A 26,329-nucleotide genomic window follows, 5' to 3' on the forward strand; every position below is an offset into this window, starting at 1 on the left:
GCAGACAGCCCCTATCTCAGCCTAACTGGCGTTACCTGACTGTACTGTTTATTTGTGTTTGCTATGATGCTCTTGTACTAGACTCCATGAAGCCTCAGATGCATGTCATCCCTCCTGTTGCCTTCTGCGGTATCTCAAGTGGCTCTTCCCTGCTGTGACTGTGGCACATGCACTCGACGCTCCAGCTGACTGGACTTGGGGCTGAAGCTTGAAATGTGGGTAGTCACTCGAGGCTGCGTGTGGATGATGCCAGACCTTCCCAGGGGCTCGGTGACAGCCCTGCTCAGCAGGCCTCTGAAACGGACAATGACAAACCCACACCATGTATATGTATTGGGTGATGTTTTTCTTTCCTAGGACTGCCATTATAAAGTACCACAAACTGGACGGTTTAGATCATCAGAAATTTATTGTGTCAGTGGATCTGGAGGTTAGAAGTCCCAAATCGAGATGTGGGCTGGCTTGGTTCTGTCTGAGGGCTGGGACAGAACCAAGGACTGTCTGGGACTCTCTCCTAGCTTCTGTGGACCTCAGGCACTCCTTGGCACTTAGATGGCGTTCTCCCTGGGTCTTCACATCCTCTCCCTTCTGTACATGTGTGTCTCTGTGTCTAAGTTTCTCCTTTCTATAAGGACCCAGTCATCTTGGGTCAGGACCCACCCTAATAGCCTCATCTTAACTTGATCATCGGCAAAGACGGTCCTATGTCCAAATGGACCCTATTTCACAGACAATGGGGGTTAGGAGTTCAACGTCATCCTGGGGACACAGTCCACCTCATGACAGGTGGGGAAAAGAGGAGTGAGCTCACTTGGACTCAGTCCTAACATCCCAGAAGCACTGGGTCCCAGAGTGAACGTCTGCGGACAAGGTGGCTTCCTCTGCTACAGCACAACTCCAAGGATCACTGCCAACATCTCTGTCACTGCAGGAATCTGCTTTCTCTTTTCTTTCTAAAGAATGTGCCTAATTTAGTTTTGCTGTTCCTTGGGGACTTGGCCCTTTGCATTCACATATCCATCCCTCCAGCCCTACTGCTGTCCTGCAGGTAGCAGGTGGTGATAAATGCTGTCACACTTGCTGGCTGTAGACTGCAGAGCTTATGAAGTCCTGGATTTGAACTCAGGCTCCCACTTGTACTAAGTGTGAGAGTTTGGACGCTGCTTAAGCTTTCAGCTTCCATTTCCTTTTTCAAAGCATGGGGCAACCCCACCTTACAGGGTGGTTATAAATGAGGCACGCAATTATGGGTAGCACTGCAGAGCAGCTGGTATAAGGTTAGTTCAATAAAGAATAGCTGTTATTTTTATTGGTTATAAATGAGGTGAGCAAACTGTTGAAATAACTAGCCCAGGCACGTAACAGTTAGGGTTTTGAAAAACACATTTCTAGTTTAGGAGAAAAAGCACAAAGGTTCATATGACCACTCAGAATGCCATCTGGAAGACAGCGCTTTAAATTCAAACTCCACCCAGGAAGGAAAAAGGGTAGTGTCATATAATTCTAAAACATGTGATGGTCCCCAAACTACAAGTCTAATGTCCATTCTCCTTACCCCTCTCATAAGGAAAGGACAGTGAATCCTGCCATCTTTCTCCAGGACAGGCCCTGGTGGCCTCTGTTGCATGTTCACTTTGGTGCCACCAGAGCCCTGAGCTAAATGACCAAGCCAGCCAGAAAGTAAAGGTACTGCAAGCAAATCTCAGTCGATACATTTGTGTGTATGAAATAACCATTTTTATAATTTACTTTCTATCTTGAGCCCCAGCCTTTTGGAGTCCTCCCCACCCCCACCAGAAGCTTCCAGGGGCCTCTGCCCTCCAGGCACCTGCCCACATGGGTTCTTGCCTGTCTATCATTCTGCTCGCCCGTGCCCTGCAGGCAGCAGCTCTGCCATGCCCAACCAGGGACACGGTCATCTCTTTGCAAGGCTGCCTAGAACAGGGATACGTGATGCAAATGCCTACAGGAAGCGTGTAAGGAGAGATCATGAGTGAAGCAAGCAGTCTGCCTGTTAGACACATAAGAACATCTTCAGGTCTACAAAGAAATGCACCAGCTCCTCTGTTTCTTTCAGCATGAGCCATCTTTAGTCTATCTTGTACTTCTTCATTTACGGAAAAAATCTGGGTTAAAGAGGACCACCCTCTATCGTCTGGAGAGCAGCAGTGCAAGTGCCATGATGAGTGGCAATTAACCCTTGGCTTTAGCGTAGGGATGAAACAGGGACTTTTAGGGACTCTGGCAAACTAGAGCGTTCATTCCTTATCTAAGGCAGGCAGCCTTGGTGCCATAAACGACTGAACACAGTGTGGCCCAAACTGCTAATTATTCAAGAGAAGCCCCAACCCGGACTTTTATGTAAAATTGCCTAGATTTGTAATGCTGAGCGACTGAAATTCACATGGCCAAACGAAGTCAGATGTAACCCACTGGCCTTTACTTTGTAGTCACAACTCACCGCTACAGCTTCTTGGGGGCAGGCCTGCTAGAGAGCCCACACAGCAGCCCTGCCTGTCCCCACTACTCTGTCCAGGGTCTTCCTGCTTCTGCCCAAGACAGTTTGCCTCTGGCTCAAATCTTCTCCCTGCTGGGGCTTAAGCTTTTAAAAACAAAAGCTTGAGGGCGATTTCAACTTTCTGCCCCATCTCATCCCTTCGCCAAGATGATAAACCCAGATGGGAATATCTGCTAGGAGACAGGGAAGGGAAAGGAAGAAATACCAGGAGAATAAAAATATAGATTAGTATCTCAAAGATATTATCTTGCCACACATACTAACTGAACATATTTGATCTGAGGCTATCTATAAAACAGTTTCAGAATTTCTCTACGCTATGGACTCTAAGGAAGGAAGCACTAGGAAAATCTTTTAGAAAGGAAATCCCAATTCAGCCAATTAATCAGGATTCCATTTTTCACAGTAAAATAGATGTATCTAACATAGCATCTTCTTAATAATATAGTATGATGTAACACTTACTTTTATTAGTATAGGTCCCTTGTATTCTTGATTCTGCCATGGGCAATTTCTGAATTCAATAATAAGGTTTTTGAAAAAATATGTAATACCTTGAAGGTTTGAGTTAATAGTAAACACAATACTAGCTATTACTGAGCCATCATGGATTTAAAGGACTAATGTTGTTACTGAGCCATAACTGGTTTAAAGGACTAAAGCAATATAACCCTTGTGCTCTGGGAAGATGAAAGATTTGGGAGCAGAAAGTTCACACTCAAATTACCTTTGTTTCATCATTTTCTTTGGTGGTGGGAGAGAGATGCTGGTCTCACTGTGATACTGATTTGAGTGGTCAGGAATGAGGCAAGAATATTAGAAATATACCAGATGACAATCCTTCAAATAAATGAACTTATTACCCTCCTGACCTATATAATCAGCATGGAGCAAAGAGGAATAATTGCCCTGCGGCACACGCGTATGTGAATTTGAGGGAAAAGGTACCAGAGGAATCCAATAATCCACATTACCTGCTTCTTCCCTCTGAATATTTTACACTAGAAATTAGAGAAATTAGTAAAGTTACAAACATTTTTTAAAAGGAGAGCATTAGTATCAGCAGAAATAAATGGCATATCTATAGTGGCAGGGAGAAATGAATGTTTTGGGACAAATATGGTGCTTATGTTATGATGCCCTAAGACTCAAAACATCTGGTATTTCCTGAATTTTCCTTCTAGAGATACTGAAGTTTTCAAATGCTGTCTATAATAAAATATATTACACCCAAATTGACATCTAATGATTTAATAACATTTAAATATTAAAAAATTAAGACACATAAAAGGTACAGCTTCTGTAGCCATGCAAATTCTTCGTGAGATGCTTGATGCAATCCCAGTTTTCAGTAAGTAAACTTTGTACTTGTGGAAACTGCATTTATTCAGCCTTGACATTAGGAAAGTAAGCAAATTATTTCAGTGCCAAAGGGATCGCTCACCTAGGCTGGAGTAAGTGAATGTGCTTTCCCAATGCTACACTCCCAGAGAATTTTTGCAGTGACAGAATTAGGCTCACGTCAATTGTAGAGAGAGGTGGGGGAGACCATTAGTCCCTAAATATAGGGCTGAGCACCCATGCAGTTGGCAGGAGGAGGTGAGACCCCTTTGGAAGATGGCGTGGCCGGCTTTAATGTGACAACAGCTTTCAAAACTAAACAAATATTTACTGAACACCCACGACTGCAAAGCTTTGAGTCCTTTGGGGAATTAAGAAACAGATAAGCAAGGTCCCTGTCCTCAAAGAGATGTCATTCTACCCCAGGAATCAATCATGAACCCTGAAAACTGTGATATAAAGCAGAAGGCAGCACCAGAGGAGAGACCCAGAGTGGGGATGAGCGAGGAGCCAGAACAAATCAGGAAGGCTCTGTGGAGAAGGGGCTGTCCTAGGAGCCCGTAGGAATGCTGAGCAGGATTCTGACCCACAAAGGCCAGGTGAAGGGCATTCTGAGTGGGGAAAACTATAGGCAGTAGCTAAGGCAAGAAACTGCAGGTCCTATTTGGAAAACTTTAAATAGCCCTTTTGAGTGAAACACAGAGAGACTTCAAGTTAGAGGGTGGGCAGAAGAAGGTAAGATGAGAGCAAGAGGTGGTGGACAGATTAAGTCTTTCGCTGGTGTGTGCCACAAATCTTCCAAAATCCAACACTCAGCTTGGTGTTTGACAGTTTCATTGAAGACACATGTGACCTCTGGCAGCCGTAAGGCAAGAAGACCCTGATCCCAAAACGCTACTTCTGCTGGTCTCTCAGACTGCCTTTCCCTGACTCCGTTTTAGTGACCCAGTAGTAACTCAGAAGTGGGAAGATGCCAGGAAGGGTGATGGGGACAGAAACTAAAGGTAATGATAACTGATCACTGCCCCCTCTATAGCCTTGCACCTCCATGCAGTTTCCAAGAAGCCCAGTGTGTGTGTGTTCAGCGGGTGTACCTATAAATACTGGAGCAGGGCAACATGTTTATACAAGGAAGGAAAAGCTGCTCCTCCAAATCAAGAAATTTAACAAAGAAATAACCGAACTAAGAATTTCTGAACCTGCTGGGTGACAAGAGATCATCCACAAAAGGCAATCATAAATTTAAGATTTCATGGCATTCATGTAATAGGGTTAATATTCTCTGCATGGAATTTTCCACCTTTGCCTGTCTTCCCTTTTTTTACTGCTTTATTTTTTATTTTTTTGGTCACGCTGTGCGGCTTGAGGTATGTCGGTTCTCCGACTAGGGATCGAACCCAGGCCCTAGCAGTGAAAGCACTGAGTCCTAACCACTGGACCGCCAGGGAATTCCCTTGAATTTCAATTAGTTTCAACCTAATAAAGGCTTTTTATAGCCAACCAGAAACTCCTGCAGTAATCAAAGGCTCTAAACTAAAAACTATAGTGCTAATATGTTGTAAGCATTCAGGGGATCCTGGATAAAGCACAGTCAAACCCCCTGATAATGCACTCATCAAAAATATAATTTTAGATATACTTCAGAATTGGCAACTGGTTCCCATTCCTTGCCTAGCCCCTATTTGAGAACAAGGCAGGGATAAGGGTCAGGGGTAGGGCTTAAAGTTCTACACTAGGGTGGGGAAGGGGGTCTTGGAGTGGAGGCAAAGGTCATGAAGGTGAAGGAAAGTCATGGGAACTTGTTTCAGAAAGAGAGGAGGTGAAGGGTGAGTCCCTGGTCCTCAGTATTCTCCCAGATGAATTTCTGAATCTGGCCAACTAACTGGTACATTTCTGGGATCATGGATGCTATCCTATTGCCTCTGGACTCAAAATTATCCCCAAAAATATTTAAGTTGGAGCCAACCACCACCACCAGGTGGCACCAAATCACAGTTGAGTTGGGCATGAATTTAGATAGGGTAGCTAGACTCCCAGAATTCCTCACCAGCTAGCTCTATACTGGTCATTTTTTTTTGTTAATCTTACAAAAAATTGTGACCTCACATTTCACATCACTGAATTCTTTGGATCTCACATATCCAATTACTAATAATTGAGGCAAGTATTCTCTTAGTAGACTAAAGACCAAAACAGACTAAATTAGACATTGTGCTAATTGCTTTATAGACATTAGCTAGTTTAATCCCTCAAAAACCTATGAGGCATAATATGAAAATACCTATTTTTATAGGCAAAAAATTCTCAACTATTGACATTTTCATCTAGTACAGCCTAACAGTTATTACTAAACTACTCCTTGGGTGCTGAGCTCTCTATATATACTTCACAGCTTGAGCTTATTAATTATCTGATTCAAAATTTTGATATGTGTATTTTATGTCTGCTTGATTTATCAATTTCTGAAAGATGTGGCTAAAATCTTTTAACTGTAACTTGATTTATCCATTTCTCCCTGCATTTTTTTTTTTCAGTTGTTCCTTTGTATATTTTGAGGCTGTATTGTTAGGTGCATACATGTTTTTTATGATTATATCTTTTTGCTCTATTGTTCCTTTTATCAGCATATAATGCCCTTCTTTGTCCATTATATTTTTTTGCCTTATATTCTATATTGTCAGATATTAATATTCCTTTCCTTTTTTCTTTTGGCTCATATTTTTTTCCATCTTTTATTTTCAATCTTTCTGTGTCTTTTTGTTTTAAGTTTCTCTTTTAGACAACTTATTATTGGATATTGCTTTTTTTTTTTGCGGTACGCGGACCTTTCACCACTGCGGCCTCTCCCGCTGCAGAGCACACGCTCTGGACGCGTAGGCTCAGCGGCCATGGCTCATGGGCCCAGCCGCTCCACGGCATGTGGGATCCTCCTGGACCGGGGCACGAACCCGCGCCCCCCGCATTGGCAGGCAGACTCCCAACCACTGCGCCACCAGGGGAGCCCCCGGATATTGCTTTTTAACTGAATCTGAGATTCTATTTTTTTAATTGGTGAATTTAATTAATTTATTATAATTCATTCTCATATAGGTACTAATTTCTGCCATTTTATTCTATATTTTTCACTTATTACACAGTTTATACTTCTGTTCCCTTTTTTTTGTTTTTTTTTTAATTGAGGTAGAAATACATATAACATAGTTTCAGGTGTGCAACATAATGATTAGATATTTGTATATACTGAGAGATAACTACCACAGTAAATCTAGTTAACATCCATCACCATACATAGTTAACCAAGTTTTTTTAGGATTTACTCTCTTAGCAACTTTCAAATATGCAACACAGTATCACTAGCTGTAGGTCACTGTGCTGTACGTTACCTCCCCATGACTTACATTTTATAACTGGAGGTTTGTGCCTTTTGACCACCTTTACCCATTCCCCTCCTCTCCCATCCCAACCCCTGCTGCTGGCAACCACCAATCTGTTCTCTGAATCTATGAGTTCAGTTTTTTTCATATTCCACATGTAAGTGGGATCATACAGTATTTATCTTTCTCCCCTTTCTACTTTCTATTGGGTAGGGTTTTGTCTGTTTGTTTGTTTTTGCTGCCTTAAGTGTTCAGCATTCCAGTTTGCCTGGAATCTGTCTTACTTCAATACTCATGTTTTGTCTTTTGTACCACACCAAGAGTTAGATGTCATTGGAACCTTAGAAATTTGTCATCTACCCACTGAATCTAAAACTGGTATTGGTGTGAAAATTATTTGGAAGTTTATAAGAAATGTTGATTCCTGGACCTCCTCTTTAGAGATTCTGCCTCAGTAGGTCTGGGTAAAGTCCTGAATCTACAGCAAGCCCCTGACTTTGATGCAGGTGGTTCACAGACCACATTGTGGGAATACTGTTCTCATCCAACCCCACAGCTTTCCAAATAGCAAGCTTTACACTTCTCTTTGCTCTTTAAATATTGCTTTTTAAAGATACACCCCTGGGTGGGCTCTACAATCTCCTTTCTAGACCTTTTCTCACTTTATATTGTCCTATATGTTAAAAGAATTCTCTAGACCTACTTCATATATAATTTATATTCTTCTAATTAGTTTCCAATCCAATGTTCCTTTACTATTACTCTATCTTACTTGCTTCCTTCATCATTATAAACACATATTTCCTGGGAGTACCCTAGCGGTCTAGTGGTTAGGACTCAGTGCTTTCACTGCTGTGGGCCCGGGTTCGATCCCTGGTCAGAGAACTAAGATCCTGCAAACCGCATGGCGGGGCCAAAAAAATGAAATAAAATTTAAAAAAATTAAAAAATAAAAACATATTTCCTTTGACAGCATTTACTGAATGTCAACCTCTGTAACGGGTGCGGAGATAGGGGCTTTCGAGCACTCAGCAGACACTTTGCTAGTAAGCATGACTGTCTCCACTTCTGAAAGGCAAGACAAAGCTTGGGGAATTTGCCTAATGCCCCATTCAATGGAGAAGCTAGTATTTGAACCCAGATCTGTCTGTTCTATTTGTTATATCCCACTCTGCCTTCAAAGAGACTCTGATTCTCAGAAGCCCACAGTATAGTGGTGAAAGACACAAACAATCTCCCTCTCTGGTCATCTTTGTATCCAAGATAGTGCTTTGCACATAGTCACACTTAATAAATGTCAGTGAAAAGAAAACATGAATTTATCCTGGTTTCTTACTTCTTTCTCAGTTTATGGTTTCCAAGTCAGGGGAATCACAATCGGGTAAAACAGAGAAGTAAAGAGGACCGTTTGGAAAAACACAAATTCAGAGACAAAACAGAAAGAACACTCTATGTCACACAGTGAGTTTCTTCCTCTGAACAGCTACTGTAACAGATCATCAAAGTCCCATTATGTGAGAATGTCCATTATAATAAGCTAGGGCTACTTTCATTTTGAACTCTTCAATTTATTTTTCTAATTAATTCAGTAAAAGTCTTTAGGTGATACAACATGTAATATTACTACTATTTTCTCCTTCCTGGACTCAGTTTTATAATGCTGATGTTGAACATAATAGAGCAAGCAACTATAGGTAATTGTAGAAATTATTGTTGGGAATTTGCATATGAAATACACACCTTTTACTGCCTCTAGTTGGCATTGTTAACTCAGTTATAAATAGTACAGCTGACATACTGCAAACAGAAAGTGCTTTTTGATGGGCAAAAATGGAAGATTGCTATGGAGGAGGAAGTGTTAGCACACGATGTTTAAGTTGGAAAGCTTTCATTAGCACTAGTCAAGGGGGAAAGTGATTAATTTACTAATCATGGCCTTCCTTAAGAATCCAATCATATAGAAAGACTTACGGTAAAGCTTTCTAAAAACAGGTATTTATGCTACTATTTAGGTAAACAAGTAATACATCCAGTCTATAAACATATTTGAAGAGTGTTGATGGGCACTTTTAAGAAAATGAAGCGGTTCCCTTCGGATTAATCTCTTGCTGTGTATATGTGGTGAGGCAAAGGAAATAATAGGACTGAGATATAACATTGGAGAGTGCAGTTTATATTTATACCACTCTTGAAGATAAAGCTTACACTGGGGTCATTTTGCTGAAATCCTCTACTAGAATTTGAAAATTTAAAAACTATTTGAAAAACTTTAACCATTGAGAAAGAACAAAAATATGCCATTCATTGTGACTGTATGACCATAAAAATTATAATTCATAGGGCAGTATTTTTGCGGTGTTTTATACTGCTTGAGGGCAAAAATTCAATCACTGTTACTATGCAGGCTGTTTCAATCATTACGAGGCATAGGTACAGACTAGTGATGACTTTTGTAAATGATAAAACATTTGCAGAAATTGGTATATTTTTATGGGCTGTAATACCTCAGTTTTCAAAAGTTTGGGGTCATTTTGGTTTTTTTTTTTGTTATGGGTATAAAGCAACTATGACACAGAATTTTAATGCTGAACTACTCATCCAGATGACAGGAGAGGTGAGGGGGCTAGGGACAAAATTTTCTTCCTACGCATTTGTTTTTAGGCATTTATATTTGCCTGAGTGCTTTGGTACCATGGTGACAGCTTAGCAACAGCTAGATGCAAATTAAGGTAATCTGCCATGCCAGGCTCTGATCATAAAAAGTTGGTAGGTAGGACACTGGGAAGAAAAATACAGATGTTTACACATTTAATGGTTTAATCAAAGAGACTTGTTCTCTCTATTACCTGCCCTTGTCCGTCTCTTCACCTTCTCTCTCTCTCTGTCTGTCTCTGTATAAAGAGATGAGGATCTAAAAAAAAAACAACCCATATAAACCCCCGTATTTAAACTGATGAGATAAAACAAAAATTAAACAACACACTTTATTCTTTCTTAAATAGGATCTAATGATCACAACATGTGCATGGAAAGTGTTTTTTGTTTTTTTGCTTTTTGTTTCTGGCTGTGCTGCGTGGCACACGGGATGTTAGTTCTTGGACCAGGGATCAAACCCATGCCCCCTGCAGTGGAAGTGCGTAGTCCTAAGCACTGCACTGCCAGGGAAGTCCCTGGAAAGTGTTTTGCAAAGACATTTCCAAAGGGTTTTTTCATACTAATGGACATTTGATTTCTGTTGATGGCTATTAAAGGGACAAAGTTACATACCTTTGGACCAGCAGACTTGGATGACATGATGGATACTGTCATTTTTAAAGACAACATATGATGTCTTTATTATCTTTATTATAATTTATATGTAAAACAGAGAAAGTAAAATAATCTGAAAGGAAGAACATAACCTTTGGAAAGCTAGGAGGAAATAAAATCATCTTGATTTTCAGGGCTATTAATTTTATTTCAAATACCCTGGTAATGGTAAAATACAGGTTAAAGCAAATAGTCGTTAGCTAGTTGAACAGACATGGCAAATGGACTTCAACTTGCGTGCTGGCTCTGACACAATAATAGTGGCTGCCTGGAGAGCTGTGTTGAGGAGGATTCTGAGGTCCTGTAGGAAAAGGGCTGTGAATGATGAGTGAACACCTGTCACAGCTGAGAGGGAGACTAGAGGGTAAAAGACTTGTTAAGTGCAATGTGGGGGGTGGAAGGGAAGGAGGGTTAGCCCAAAGCACCCAAATACAGACTGTAAATTTATTTTAAGTCTTACATTTTATACTATAATGAATGCAAATCTTACATTTAATTCCATAATATATATATCTGGTATGCTATACAAGTTTAAAGGCTCATTTGTAGTTAAATTACCTAACGTTAACTTTGTGGGAAAAAATTAAGTTCTTAGACAATGTGCATGTTCATTCTGTGGCTTCCACAGTACCTGGCAGGCTTCTGAGTATCCCTGGGAGTCTCTGCACCCCATTTAGTGACACCCACACCTGGAAGATTGATAGAAATAAAACAGTTTAAATTTGTGTATGATAATGTAAGACTCAGAGAAGTAAATTAACCTGCTTGTCAATAGCAGAGCTGGGATTTGAAGACTCTAAAGCCCAATTTCTTGTTTGTTTGGTTTTTTTTGGCCACACCATGAAGCATGTAGGATCTTAGTTCCCGGACCAGGGATTGAACCTGTGTCCCCTGCAATGGAAGCTCGGAGTCTTAATCCCTGGACCACCATGGAAGTCCCTAAAGCCCAATTTCTTAACAAAGAGTCTGTCTATATTATTCCAAAGACAAGTACCAGGATTACCTGGGATTCAGGGTTTGGTATTAAATTACTGATTTGAAAAAGAACTTTTAGGGCTACAGAAGACCATACGGTAACTAGTAAGTTGGCAATTTCAGTACTGCTGTTAAAGAAAAGCATGGTTTCCATTTGGGGTTATGGAAAAGTTATAGAAATAGTGGTGATGGCTGCACAACAGAGTGAATATAATTAATGTCACTAAATTGTACACTTAAAATTACTAAAATAGCACATATTATGCTATACATATATATATATTACCACAATAAAAAAAAAAGAAAATCGTGATTCATGGATTAGAAGATTAATATCGTTAAGATGGCAATTATCCAAAATTAGATCAATATATTCAATGCAGTCCCTATCAAAATCCCAGCAGGCTCTTTTGTAGAAATTGACAAGCTGATCCTAAAATTTTTATAGAAATGCAAAGGACCCAGAGTGGCCAAAACAATTCTGTAAAAGAAGAACTACAAGCGTAAATGGGGAAATCTGAATAAGATTGATGGACTGTATCAACGTCAACATTCTGGTTGTGATCTTGTCCTATAGTTTTACAAGATGATACCATTGGGGAAAATTGTAAAGGGTACCTAGAATCTCTCTGTATTATTTCTTACAACTACTTGTGAATCTATAATTACCTCAAAATTAAAGGTTTAATAAAGAAATAAGCTGGAGGACTTCTACTTCCCAATTATAAAATTTAATATACAGCTGTAGTAATCGGGCTTCGCTGGTGGCGCAGTGGTTAAGAATCCACCTGCCAACGCAGGGGACATGGGTTCGAGCCCTGGTCCAGGAAGATCCCACATGCCGCAGGGCAACTAAGCCTGTGTGCCACAGCTACTGAGCCTGCGCTCTAGAGCCCGTGAGCCACAACTACTGAAGCCCGCGCACCTAGAGCCCGTGCTCCGTAACAAGAGAAGCCATCGCAATGAGAAGCCCATGCACCGCAACGAAGAGTAGCCCCCGATCGCCGCAACTAGAAAAAGCCTGCGCACAGCAACGAAGACCCAACGCAGCCAATAAATAAACAAACAAGTAAATAAAAATAAAGCTATAGTAATCAAGGAAGTGTGGTTCTGGCATAAGGACAGACATAGAGATCAATGGAACAGAAATGACAGAAACAGACTCTTGTATTTAGGGTCAACTGATTTTCTACAAAGTTGCTAAGGCAACTCAAAGGAGGAAAGAATACTCTTTTCAACAAACGGTTCTAGAACAGCTGGATATCCACATACAAAAAAAAAATTAATTTAGTCCAGTGGCTTTCAATGGGGGTGATTTTGGCTTCCCAAAGGCAGGGAACTTTTGGCAATGTCTAGAGACAATTCTGGTTGTCGCAGCTGGGGTTGGCGTGCTACTGGCATTTAATGGGTATACACCAGAGATGCTGCTAAACATCCAGCAATGCACAGGGCAACGCCACAACAAAGAATGACCCAGCCCAATATGTCAATAGTGTTGAGGATGAGATACCCGATTTAAACCTTTACCTCACACTTTATACAAAAATTAACTAAAAATGGATCATAGACCTAAATGTAAGAGCTAAAACTATACAACTTTGAGAAAAGAACATTGGAGAAAATCTTTGTGACTTTGGGTTAGGCAAAGCTTACTTAGATATGACACTGAAAGCATGATCTATAGAAGAAGAAATTGATAAATTGGACTTCATCAAAGTTAAAGACTTTTGCACTTCAAAAGGAACCATTATGAAAATGAATTTAAGCTATAGATTGGGAGCAAATATTTGCACACCATATATCAGATAAAGGACTTATATTCAGAATATATAAAGAATGCTTATATATCTCAATAAGACAACCCAATTAAGAAATAGGCAAAAGATTTGAACAGACATTTCACCAAAGAAGATATATAAATGACTAACATGCTCATGAGACGATGCTTAACATCATTAGTCATTAGGAAAATGCAAATACAAATCACAATGAGATACAGTCTCATTCCTACTAGAATAGCTATAATAAAAAATGGAATACCGGGGACTTCCCTGGTGGTCCAGTGGTAAAGAATCCGCCTTGCAATGCATAGGATGCACAGGTCTGATCCCTGGTCAGGGAACTAAGATCCCACATGCCGCGGGGCCACTAAGCCTGCGCGCCACAACTACTGAGCCCACACACCGCAAGGAAAGATCTTGTGTGCCACAACTAAGACCCGACACAACCAAAAAAAATAGCAATAATAAAAGAAAAATAAATATATATTTTTAAAGGGAATACCAAGAGTTGGCAAGGATGTGAAAAACTTGGAACCCACATGTGTTGGAAAGGTAAAATGATACAGTCACTTTGGAAAACGGTCTGGCAATTTCTAACAGGTTAAACATAAATTTATTATAAATTTTACTCCTGAGGATCTACTCAGGAGAAATGAAAACTTATGTCCACATAACGACTTGTACATGAGTATTCACAACAGCATTATTAGTAATAGGTCAACAGTAGAAACAACCCAAATGCCAATCAACTGGTAAAGGGATAAATGAATATATCTTCGATGGAATATTATTTAGCAATATAAAGGAATGAAATAATGATTAATTCCATAACATACATAAACCTCAAAAACATTATGCTAAGTGACAGAAACCAGATGCAAAAGACTAAGTACTGTAAAACTCCATTTATATAAAATGTCCAGAGAAGGCAAATCTATAGCAACAGAGAGTAGATTAGTGGCTGCCTAGGATTGAGGGTGGGAGCAAGGGTTGACTGCAAATGTGCACAAGGGATCTTTAAAACTGAATTGTAGTGATGCTTGCACAACTTTGTAAATTTACTAAAAAGCATTGAATTGTATACTTAAACTAGATGAATTTTATTATATGTAAACTATACTTCAATAAAGCTGCTTCTGAAAATGCAATTAAAGCAATTCTAAATCTTCAAAAAAAGAAGAATAAAAGGAAAGAAAAGTACAGAACTGCATAAACAGGCAGCAATTAGGAAGCTCACAATTAACTGGTATTCCACATACACAAGTAAGTTTAAGTAACTGTGCAATTCATGATATAAGGGAGGAGGACAGGCAGGGAGACTTCACTGAAATGTGGCAAGTGAGAAGTAATGCAAATAGTAAAGTTATGATGATTAATTTAAGGAAGGAAAGGTTGCAAGTGTAGCTTAATTCTTTGAGGATGATGCTGTTTTCTCGTTCATTTGAAGGCTTACAAAAAAAGAAAGATCCAAACAAAAGAAGACAATAACAAAACACAATAAACTCATAGTGTTATAGCATGAAAGATTTGAGTCAGATAAAGGTTATTTTGTTTCCCTTCAAACAAACCCTAGGAGTTTCCTTCTCCCAAGTCCTTGAAGAAGGAAAGACGGCTCAATTCTTAGATGATGGTTTCTCCTTGGTTTTGGCCAAGAGCAGAACCTAACACAACTGCCTGAGGGCCTTTCCCGTCCTAGGAGATTGTGAACCTCAGTGGGAAGAAAGAAGTCATCCTACTGAAGTGTGGCTGGCTGAGAACTTGCAGTGAAGCAAGAGGAAAATACATAGAGATGTGAATCCATTTTGAGCATCGTCTCGAAGGAATGGGAACCACCAACTGAAAAGATTAATCATTCAGGCTAAAGAATTTTAAGGGAATTTATTCCACAGTTTTAACCTGCTGCTGTGGAGAACCTGCAGGGGCACTATTTTTCCAAGACAAAGACTTTCTTAGTAGCAGGTTGGGATTTTGACTTAGGAGTATTTACCGTATACCCATTTATCCCAGAGAAACCAATCAGGAATAAAAATTCAATATACCTTGTTTAGAATTTAAGCTACTTATCAATAGTGGTTATGAAGACTGCAGCACCATGAAAAAATGTTTATGATGTATTATGTAAAAACAGCAGGACCCAAAGTTGAATTTATACTATAATTACAACCATGCAAAAAAGATAGGCATAGCAGAAAAGGCTGGATTAAATACAAATGAAATGGTGATACTGATTATGTGAGCATGGTGAGACTGAGAGTAATTTTTTTCTACTTTCCAAAATTACCTTTTTTTTTTTTTTTTTGCGGTACGCGGGTCTCTCACTGCCGTGGCCTCCCCCGTCGCGGAGCACAGGCTCCGGACGCGCAGGCCCAGCGGCCATGGCCCACGGGCGCAGCCGCTCCGCGTCATGCGGGATCCTCCCAGACCGGGGCACGAACCCGCGTCCCCTGCATCGGCAGGCGGACTCCCAACCACTGCGCCACCAGGGAAGCCCCAAAATTTCTTTAAAAGTGTTTATTTACTTAAATGCATCAAAAAGTGAAATCTTCCCAACAACAGTCAAGGTAGTGGGGAGCCTGCTCATTTGCTCAGGACGCACAGTGCCCGGTATACTATCAGTCTTAGAAGTGGGTAGATCACATCGAAGAAAGCTGATAGAGCTTCTCCATGAAGATGGAATCAGCATCTATAAAAAGAAAGAAACGGAATGAAAGCCTGAGAAACGTTCTCTTTCTACGGAAGAGTAAGAGATACATATCTAGGAAGAATATTCCTCCACCAGTAGAGGCCTAAAACCTAGCACTTCAGCGCCCCAAGGGCAGGTGGGGAAGCTAAAGGGAGGGGTGGACACCACTGTCAGTTCTGGCCACACTGGGTTCTCCCCAGGTGACCTTCTTTTTCAAAAGTATGTTATCTCCTTAATGTAAAGGCAGGATCCCTTCTGAAAAAATAAAACAGTTAATTTGAGAAGGGATTAGGAGTGATGGTAGGAAATGGAGAAAGAGGTAAATGACAGTCTTGTTAGATTGCTTTGTGTTTTAAAAAGAAAGTGCAAATAGCTTTATTATTAGTAAAAGGTGATTAACAATAATGGAAACTATTAATAATAATGGAGTGACAATTGTGTCCTCACAAATAGATTAAAAAGTCAACCCAATCCATCTCTGCCCTTTTGAGTCTTAGCAAAGGTGTGGCATGCCTTCTCCAGATTGAGAGGCAGTCATTAGATTCTAAAGATAAGTCCTGGAACTTCTATTGGTCAGAAAGGTGAGATCTTAACAACAGGATTTCACAGTGGGAAGACAAATGAAGGGGCAGGAAAGAATCTTCCTGAATCTAAGAACTCTAGGAAGGAACGTGAAAAGAGTTTTCTGAAAGCAACGTTCTCCGTATCTGTGATGGACCTGCTGTTTAGTTAGTCTTTTATTTTTTTTTGGCTGCGCCATGTGGCTTACAGGATCCTAGTTCCCTGACCAGGGACTGAACCCAGGACATGGCAGTGAAAGCACCGAGTCCTAACCACTGGACCGCCAGGGAATTCCTAGTTAAGTCTTAAAAAAGAGAGAAAGGAAAAGAAGTAGCCTTTAGCTGCAATTTTGTTGATTAAACACAATTCCCCCAAAGCCACTTGCCCAAAGAGATCTATGTTACAGCAACTTGTCAGGTTTTGAAAGATAATCACGGATTATTCAGATTACTTTCTGGTCACCTGAGTGACCAGAATGTTGTAGGTACTGGGCCTTAAAAAACGTGTACATCTTTTTGGAGCATTTTGCACTAATGTATATGTCTTTTACCCCAAGTTTGTAGGTTTCACCTGCATGCTGGGCCATAGCAATAACACTGGCATAGGTAAGAGAAAGTCTCAAACATTAGAGAATGAGACCTGGACCAGGCACACAATGTCACTGATCACTTATTTTTAGGTGTGACTGGGTTACCACATTATATAAGAAAACATGAAGAGGATTTAGTGTTGTCATCAAGTAAAACTCACAACAAAGTTTAATGATAGTCATAATCCTTATCTTCTTTCAAAGTAACTAATAGTGAATGGCAAATAACTCACTATCTAATCAATATCTAATTGATACTGTTTTTTAGAAACAGTTTTTCTAAGTTGGGGAATTCAAAAGAAGATGACTTAGTGGCACAGGAAACGGCTTTGTAGTTCCTCGGGAAATATAATTTAAAAATTTAGAAAAGAATGTCTCTAGAGGTGGGACTAAGAGAGAGATGTGTGAGACACAAAAGGAAGGGTAGTCAGAGAAGAGGGGAAGTGGGTCACAGGTGCTGTGGGGGTGAGGGCGGAAGCTGCATTAGCAAGGTGAAATGCTGTGGGGAAGTCTGCATGCAGGGGGACGTCTGGTAAACTTCACAGTGAGGTCACCATCTGTGAACGAGAAGGCATCTCAGTGGAGTAGTGCCGTGAGACCCGATAGATTTGTTGAACAAGTAGTCTTTGAGTGTCTGCAGTGCTGGCGCTGGTCTAGATGGTGGGGACCCGGCGGTGAATGTAGTGAATGACCAATTGCCAGGGTTAAGGAGTTAGTAGCCTGTAAGAAGGTGTGCTGCTAATGCTAGGAAGAAAAAAGTAGAGGTGGAAGGATAAATAGGGGAAGTGAGGGATGTCATTTAGGGGAGAACTGAGCCCATTCATAGCCAGCAGGGGAAACACAAGACTCAAGAATAGGGACATGAGGGAGACAGGAGGCTGAAGGCTCGAGATCTTTGGAAAGGAGTAGAGTCTTATCTGGAAAGAGAAGCAAAGGAAGAGAGAAAGAGGTGCTGTCTGGAATGACTCTAAAGTGGGGAGATGGCGTGTGAAGGCAAGCCAGTCTGTCAGAGGCAGTCCTTTCTGCTGGCTCCTGCATCTATAAATGGGGGATTAATCTTACCCCCAGAGAGTGGTCATGGGATTCGAACAAGACAGTACTGTTAAGGCCCTTAGCAGAGTGCCTGGTATACACGCAGAGCCCTTACTACACTTGAAGAAAAGACTGATAGGGAGGAAGGAGAGTGCAGGTGGGCTCAGGGGCCTGAAGTGAGTGAGGTTTGCAGGTCCAGGTGGGGGGGAAGAGGGACAATGGTTAATGAATGAATTCTTCACTCTAGCAAGAAACTGGGGGTGGAGGGTGATGCAGAGGGGGTAAAGGAGGAGACATTCTAAGGTCACTAACTCTGCCTTGTCAGTACCTTCCCTGGCAGCACTCAGGCAGTAGGCCAAAAGGTGTAATTAAGCACGTCTTGCTGCCCCCAAATTTCTCCCTAGAGATTGTCTGAAATTATAAGGGCTTAAAATGAATTAATAAATAAATATCCCTGAAGAAGGGGTACGGAGAAGACTATCAGTATTTAATACTTTAGACTGACTTAGCCAGCGTATTAGGTTTAACAAAAGCAGAGCTGTCACTCAACAGTGAGGGCAGGGCTGTTGCTCCCAGGGAGCCGGACAGACAGCAGGGCACAGGAGAGGGAACATAGGCCTGGAAGGCAGCTGGGAAGATGAAAGGGAGGTAGGAAATGTTCCAAAGAAAGCAGAAAGGCGGGTGTTGAAACAAAGAGTCCAGGATTATAAGCCATACAAAGGAGAGCTGGGAATTCTTTAGGTCACCTGTGAGGCAGCTTGGCAAGAAGTCTGCCATTAAGTTTTATGCTTTCCTTCATAGCCTCTCTTTGTGTTTCACCTTCCCTGTTCCCTGAATTTCACATAGCATCTTTGTTATCTAGAGAGTCAGAAATGGCAAACTTTTAGAAAATAAAACAAAGCTGGAGAGGACCTCATATATTCTCTTGTTTAACCTTATTTTACAAATGTGGAAACTGAGGCTCAGAGGGAAGTGACTTGTTCAAGGTCACACAGCGAACCAGGTGCTAAACCAGAACTAGAAGAGCCCTAGAATCCTGCCTTGTGTTCCACAGTACCCGACCATCTGCTTAATAAAACCTACAGCTTGCTGAAGTTCCTGCTCATCCAGAGAACACAAAGCATGACTCCTCCTTTGTGGAAGTTAATGATTAAAACCTAGTCTGATCTGAAGCATCTAACCATAGTTACTAATTAAGCCAATTTCTGTGAGAAAAGGCATTTCAAACAGAAGAGTGGAGTGCTCTCTTCAGCTAAATCTATAGGCCTTCAAATTGTAGTAGCATAAACTGTACAATTACATTTCAAGTACGCTTAAAAATATTTCAAAATACCATACCTTAACCTCTGTAGCTTACATTTTCTTTTCATTGCATGCCACATGATGGGTCCTGATAAAACGGTTTTGTAACGTTTGAAGAAGGAATTTAACTCAAGTGACTTCACTTAGTGTTTGAGTGAACTAGGTAATAAAATCTGTTTGCTGTGTTCGCTGTCTCCAGATAGGGCTGTAATTACACCACATAAGGAAGAAAGGTAGCTGAGTCTCAATCTAGATCATTTATGTAAACTCAGCCTTCTTGTCAACGGTGTTCTCATATTGCATGCATGCAAACCTCAAAAATCATCTCCTATGAACCACAGAGAGACAGTGTCCAATTGCAGGCCTGTGAGATTGCTTATATTCTTTCTGTAATTGGATGTCTGTGGTTCAAGACCAAAATTTGACACTCTGAGGCTAAAAAAAAAAATCACCAATGAATTCCCCAGTACAACAATTATATATCTGACACTTGTAAAAATTAAAGGTATTCTCTACACCAACGTATTACAAATGAATACATTTACTTGAAAAAAAGAAGCATCCTGTTCAGCTTAAAAAAAAAAAAAGTTTGGTTCTTTGAAATGCGTTTGAAAAAATCTGATCTTCCAGAAAGAAAAACAGGCAATTCCTACTATAACCAAGTTAACATTTGATAACATTTTAATCTCCTACTTCAAATATTTGGCCTTATTTTTTCAGCAGTTTCCCCCCCAAAATCTTACAGAACCCAAGAAGCACAAAGTATATCCATACTGCATCTATAAAATACAAAGACATAATTGCAAGAAGACAAAGCATGTTTTTTTTTTTCTTAATCATTAAACTACCCTCCGTTACGAAAAATTGGTCACTGGTCTTTGATTTGACAGTCCTCCCTGGCTGGCATTGATAGTGTTTCTCTTGACACCTGCAGCTTCCAGCTTGCCCTGTCCTCTCTAGAAGGAAAACCACAGGCCACCGCCCTGGCGCCATCCCTGGCTCAGTCCAATCAATAAGGACTTATTTCCTGTCCATTTGCTGAGGTCACAGGAGCGAATCTCATTAATTATTTCTGCTACTGAAGCCTCAAGTGTGCTTGTGGTGTGACAACTGAAAACTGCTTGACCTTTTTTCTTCTAATTTTGTTTGTAGCAGTTCCAAAAAGAAGGCAGTATTCATTTAGCAGTGTGGTAAAAAGAAAAAAAATGTATATGTTGTTAAAGTCATTAACACATTTAGATCTTTCATCATGAAAGCTCTCCCGATCACCTCATTCCCCAGTTTTTTTCAGCTAACGAAAAATAGGCTTTTTAATTTGGTGTCAGGAAAATCTGGTCACAGCAAACACAATGTTTTCTAAAGCAGTTCTGGCCTCCGAGGGAGGGAAGCTCTCCAGGGCCTCCAGGGCCTTGTTTCCATGGTAACGACACAGGTCAATAGCTGAAGTCACACCTTTGCCAGCGCTGATTGTTTCTCGCAACTGTTAAGAAACAAATGCACAGTAAAAGTCAGTTTTTAAGGTACCACAATTAAATTGGGGAGGAGAGGTGGAAAACAAAGAAGGGGAGAAACAGTATAGATTCACGGTTTCTGCTTTTGAGGTTAAAGAGGACACCATCCTCCAGTGATTTTGAGGCACTAACATTCCCTAAGGCTGCTAGGTTTGGCTCTCCAGAGCAGAACAATAGGCTCCAATTAGCCTAATTACACCTCTTCTCCAACTCCCGCCCTGTGATATCTTGAAGTGGGCCCTGCTGGAGGGTGGTGGTGATGAGGCAGAGGGCATTTACATCTCTGACATTTTGAATTCAGCAGCTTGATATTCTTAGGTGAGGAAGGCTTCATTAACATCCTAGTTAATAACTAATATTTTTACACTGTATGTTGGCACAATAGTCCATGTGAAAATTCAAGAAAGACACATAGTATTAGATCTGAGCACTACATTATTAAAACTGTAAGACTTTGGGAGGAATGAATTAAAATACCCTTTGTGAAGAATAAAGTCAACTCTTGCCCACAAATGGAGTTGATTTCCAATCCCTCTCCCTGATGACTGGAAAGGACCAATACAATGGTTACACTTTAGAGCTGAAAAAGACTTATAATGATTTGGCCCGTCCACTTCCCCTTGCCCCGATTCCATCTTCTTCTCAGTGAATACCTCTAATGTCTGCTTTACTCCCTAAATCAGAAACCCGGGAGTTCTCCTTCATCCATTCAGGCACCATGGCTCACCCATGACTGAACTTTCTGGCTCCCCACTAGGTTGGTTGGTGCCCAGTGACAAGTTCTAGTCCATGAGACGTGAATGGTGTGTGTCACTTCTGGGCTGTAGCATTTAACGGTCCATATGAGTCCCGCCAGAGGTTTCCCTCTGGTACATCAACCAGTCACATTGAAGAAGCCCCTCAGGTTGGATCCCCGAGTGGCCACAGTGAGCAACCACGGTGCCTCTCCAACCTGCACAGGACACGTAGGATGGGCAAGAAACACGTCTGTTGTCTGAAGAGACCGTCAGGTTGTCTGTGGCCACCTTGACGGACATACTCATTAAGTCTCGGCCATTCTATCGCATACAAAGCCCTCGAATTATCATCTCCTCTTCACTCTCATTGCCACACAGCTCAGGCTACCATCATCGCTTGCCTGCGTTATTTTTGCAGTCACCTCCTAAAGCGTCTTCCCACCACCAGTTCTTTGCCCCTGCACTCCATCCTTCATGCTGCCAAGAAGATCTTTATAAAAAGCAAATGTGATCTTGCTTAAAACCCTCCACTGCCTTCCAATAGCTTTAAGGAAAAAGAAGTCCAAGCTCTTTCATGAGGCATGGAAGTCCTTTCCCTTTCCGCCGTTTCATCATTACTTAGGGAAACTACTTGCAGCTGATGGCTTGAGAAGTCTCCGCACACCCCCCTCGCCCCATCAAGCTCCCCAAATTCCACTTGGGTGGAATGTACACAGCTAGGATGACAGCCCTAAGGGCCTAGGTGCCCTTCTTCCTTGGGGCTCCTGGAGTGCCCTGTGCATATGTGGAGTACAGCATTATTATATAGTGTTGTATTTTAATTCTCCATTCACTTATCTATCTCTTCATTAGACTTGGAGCTATCGTATAATGCATGAAACATAAAGGAATAAAAGAAATAACCTGCTTTACTCCCCTAATTATACAGATGAGAGGAGAGGGCCAGAGAAGCTCAGCGGCTCACACAAGATCATAGATGGATAGTGACAAAGCTGCAATCAGAAGCCAGTTTTCCTAACACCCAGTCCAGTGGCACTTAATATTATACTCCGCCAGACTCTCAGCATTCTACAGGTATTTCCACACTGCATATGAACTTTGGTATTGTTTCAGCCTAGGGTTCCCTGGTTTCCTGCCATCACTGAATGCATGAAGGCACTAAAATGGTCCTGGGTATCAGAGGTAGCCAGATTCAAGCTCCTCTTCTAGCTCCCATCTTAGAGAGGCCAGTTAACTGCTCTGAGTTTAAATGGGGATAATATCAGTCCCTTGTAGGACTGCTGGGGGGGGGGGTACTGCATGAGACAGTATAGAGTGCTTGACAGTGTCTAAAACACTACAGATATTCAGAACTACTTAATTCTTCTTCCTCCTCAAGCCCTTAGCCATTGCCAAGAAAGCTACCCCATCCAAAATAGATCAAGTCTATTTTAGCTTGACGCACAGCAACCTCAAAGGTAGTTGAACTTGGATCAGACCAGCCTTAAAGATTAAAAAAAAAGAAAAAGAAAGAACATGCTTCTTATTTTCATTATCTTTAATTCCCTCAAATCTAAATTAGACTGCCCAACATTCTCTATTCTGGACTTCTAGGTTGGTAACTGCAGGCAAGTGGATATCTGCATAACTGGATTTCAATTTGTAAATATTAATTGAGCACCTATTATATGTAAAGAGTACAATGATCCTTTTTTGCTTTACGGGTCAGGAACTAACAAAGGGTATACTGTGAAAAGCAGCAAGTGAAGGACTACAGATGACCAGAGAAATGAGAGCAACTTTGATTAGAAGAGATTTAAGAGGGCCTTACAGAAAAGGGATTTAAGGCATGTCCTGAGAATGCTGATAAGTAGTTATGGCGTCAGGGTAGCAAGAAAATTATAGGGAAAGAGAATAGCTTGAACAAAGGCACAGAGGAGACCAGAGCGAATGAAAACAGATTGGTGTGATACTTTACAGGAGTAGGTGAGAGGGGACCCAGGTGGGCTCTGAAAACCAACCTAAGAACTTATTTATTTATCTTATTTATTATTATTATTATTCTTTGCGGTACGCGGGCCTCTCACTGTCGTGGCCTCTCCCGTTGCGGAGCACAGGCTCCGGACGCGCAGGCTCAGCGGCCATGGCTCACGGGCCCAGCCGCTCCGCGGCATGTGGGATCTTCCTGGACCGGGGCTCGAACCCGTGTCCCCTGCATCGGCAGGTGGACTTTCAACCACTGCGCCACCAGGGAAGCCCAACCTAAGAACTTTATTAAAAATTTTTTTTATTATCAAACATTTAATTTATTTTTTATTTTATTTTTTTATTTTTTGGCTGTGCTGCGTGGCACACGGGATCTTAGTTCCCTGACCAGGGATCGAACGCATGGCCCCTGCAGTGGAAGCACAGTGTCTTAACCACTGGACCAGCAGGGAAATCCCTCAAATATTTTAAAAGTACAGAAAAGTTGAAAGACTAGCCCAGGAGTTGGCAACCTATGGCCTCAGGCCAAATTTGGCCCCCCTGTTTTTATAAATTAAATTCTGCTGGAATATAACCATGCCCATTTATTTAAGTATTGTCTATGGTTGTTTCTGTGCTATAACGGCAGACCTACAGAGTTGAGTAGCTGCCAGAGAGACTGTATGGATTGCAAAGCCTAAAATATTTACACTTTGGCCTTTACAGGAAGTCTGTGACTTCTGGACGTAGCATAATCAATGAACGCGTATCTTCTACCTAGATTCAACAACCATTAATATTTTGCTATTTTTGTTCTATCTACTTGTATGTGTGTGTTTTCTGAATCATTTGAAAGTAAGCTGTTTAAGCTGGTGTATTAGCTCTCCAGAGGAGGAAAAAGCCCTATTTGTAGCACTTGCAGATTTTTGTGGTATAAATACTCCCATCATGGCTGATTTCAAGCTACCAAGGGTTGTAGAATCACAAAATTCTTGAATATTTAACAACTGGCTCTCAACTGGTAGGAGGAGGCTTGGACATACCACGGGCTGCAGGATGCTTTACCCTTGTTTTGAGAAGCATCTCCAAAGATAAGAACATTCTCCTACATGGCCAGAATACCATTATCACAGCTCGGAAAGTTAACAGTAATCCTCTCCTATTATCAATATCTAGTCCATCTGCAAATTTCCCCAATTGGCTCCAAAATGTCTTTTTTAGCCTTTTTTCCCCCCAAACCACAATGAATCCTGGTTTACACACTGCATTCATCTGTTATGACACTTTAAACTTCTTCTTCCCACTATGATATTGCCATTTTGAAAGGGCCAAGCTATGTTGTACAATGTTCTACATTCTGTGTTTCTCTGATTGCTACGCTTAGTTTGTTAGTCTGTAAACTTTATTCAGTCAGGCTCAACTGAATATCTGATGGTGACTTATATGGTATTTAACCCTACAATGAAGGGTAATTCAGACTAGGGCAAAATAGCACCCAGGAGGACATCACTAAAAGTTACTCAAGCCCTAAAAGAGTTAATTTCTCTTCCCCAATGACTACTGTACTTCCAGTTAATACTCCAATCTGCTCTCCACACGGTTGGCTCCCAGGACTTTGCATACCAAGGACCTGATAGCTTCCACGTGTAAAATGCTCATTTCAGAACTCATCAGTAATCTAATCCTTCATGGAAGGTATTATTCCTCACAGGCATCTGTATACACTTCCACCAGCTAAACATAAACTACTGGCTCAAAGTAAATCCTTTAGATATAATTAATAGCGCATAAACGAGACTCGTCTTTACTATAAATTAGAAGAGGCCATGAGTTTACCCAGAAAAATACAATCTTGTCCTTTGTAAATAAATGCGACAAAAGACACATTAAGCTGGAGTTCCTAAACTTGGCTGATCATAAGATTCATCTGGGGAGCTTTCAAATGCAGATGCATAGGCCTCATTCTTGGAGATGGATTCAGTAAGGCCTAAAAAAAAATGCTTCTTTTTTTGATGTTTTTTTAAAATGCTAATCACTGGTCATTGCAATGATGAGCCAGATTTGGGAGTAGCTCACTCGCTGGGGCATGTATTTTGAGAGACTGTATTTTAAAACCGTCATGTTGGGTTTATATCGTTTTTTGTTTTTTGTTTTTCTTTCCTTTTGCAGTACGTGGGCCTCTTACTGTTGTGGCCTCTCCCGTTGTGGAGCACAGGCTCCGGACGCGCAGGCTCAGCGGCCATGGCTCACGGGCCCAGCCGCTCCACGGCATGTGGGATCTCCACGGCATGTGGGATCCTCCCGGACCGGGGCACGAACCCGTGTTCCCTGCATCGGCAGGCGGACTCTCAACCACTGCGCCACCAGGGAAGCCCTATATCGTTTTAACTACACTTCCAAAGGGTCTTGTGATGCTCAAATTAAATTTAGCAAGCATTTATTGGGCACCTATATGGTATAGGTATATAGTAGGGGCTGTAGGTACAGAGAGAAACACAGTTGCTGCCCCCAGGACCACTGTTAGAGGGCTTGTCATAGGGCTACAGAACCAGAGAGGGTTGAATGGAACACTGAGGGATTGGGCCCATGACCTTGGTTCTAATAACTGCAAGAGAAAAGACCACAATTTAAAAAAAATTATTTCCGCTTTTGCCTTCCCCTACATTTTGACT

The 26,329-nt window shown here is 41.2% G+C and overlaps 2 protein-coding genes across 4 annotated transcripts in view; both read right to left on the reverse strand.

The window, feature by feature from the left end:
* The window catches only part of BEND3 (BEN domain containing 3), a 51,389-nt gene extending 40,204 nt beyond the window's left edge, over positions 1–11,185 (reverse strand). Inside the window, exons 1-2 of the mRNA XM_029223450.1 lie at positions 11,174–11,185; positions 10,080–10,144 (exon numbers count right to left, since the gene is read on the reverse strand). The gene's annotated coding sequence lies outside the window, so the exon portion shown is untranslated. The remainder of the gene's footprint in view (positions 1–10,079; positions 10,145–11,173) is intronic.
* Positions 10,660–26,329, reverse strand: part of PDSS2 (decaprenyl diphosphate synthase subunit 2) — a 261,592-nt gene continuing 245,922 nt past the window's right edge. Inside the window, exon 8 of one of the 3 annotated variants that reach the window (XM_029223452.1) lies at positions 10,660–11,231. In XM_029223452.1, the coding sequence (XP_029079285.1) occupies positions 11,151–11,231 (81 nt within the window). In that variant the 3' untranslated portion in view covers positions 10,660–11,150. Of the gene's footprint in view, positions 11,232–20,128; positions 20,946–26,329 lie in introns of those variants that run through there. The other 2 variants (XM_029223451.1, XM_029223453.1) reach the window with 2 other exon arrangements.

The sequence above is a fragment of the Monodon monoceros genome, unplaced genomic scaffold, assembly GCF_005190385.1.
Source record: "Monodon monoceros isolate NGI ecotype Baffin Bay Population unplaced genomic scaffold, NGI_Narwhal_1 Super_Scaffold_15, whole genome shotgun sequence".
Classification (NCBI taxonomy): Eukaryota; Metazoa; Chordata; class Mammalia; order Artiodactyla; family Monodontidae; genus Monodon; species Monodon monoceros.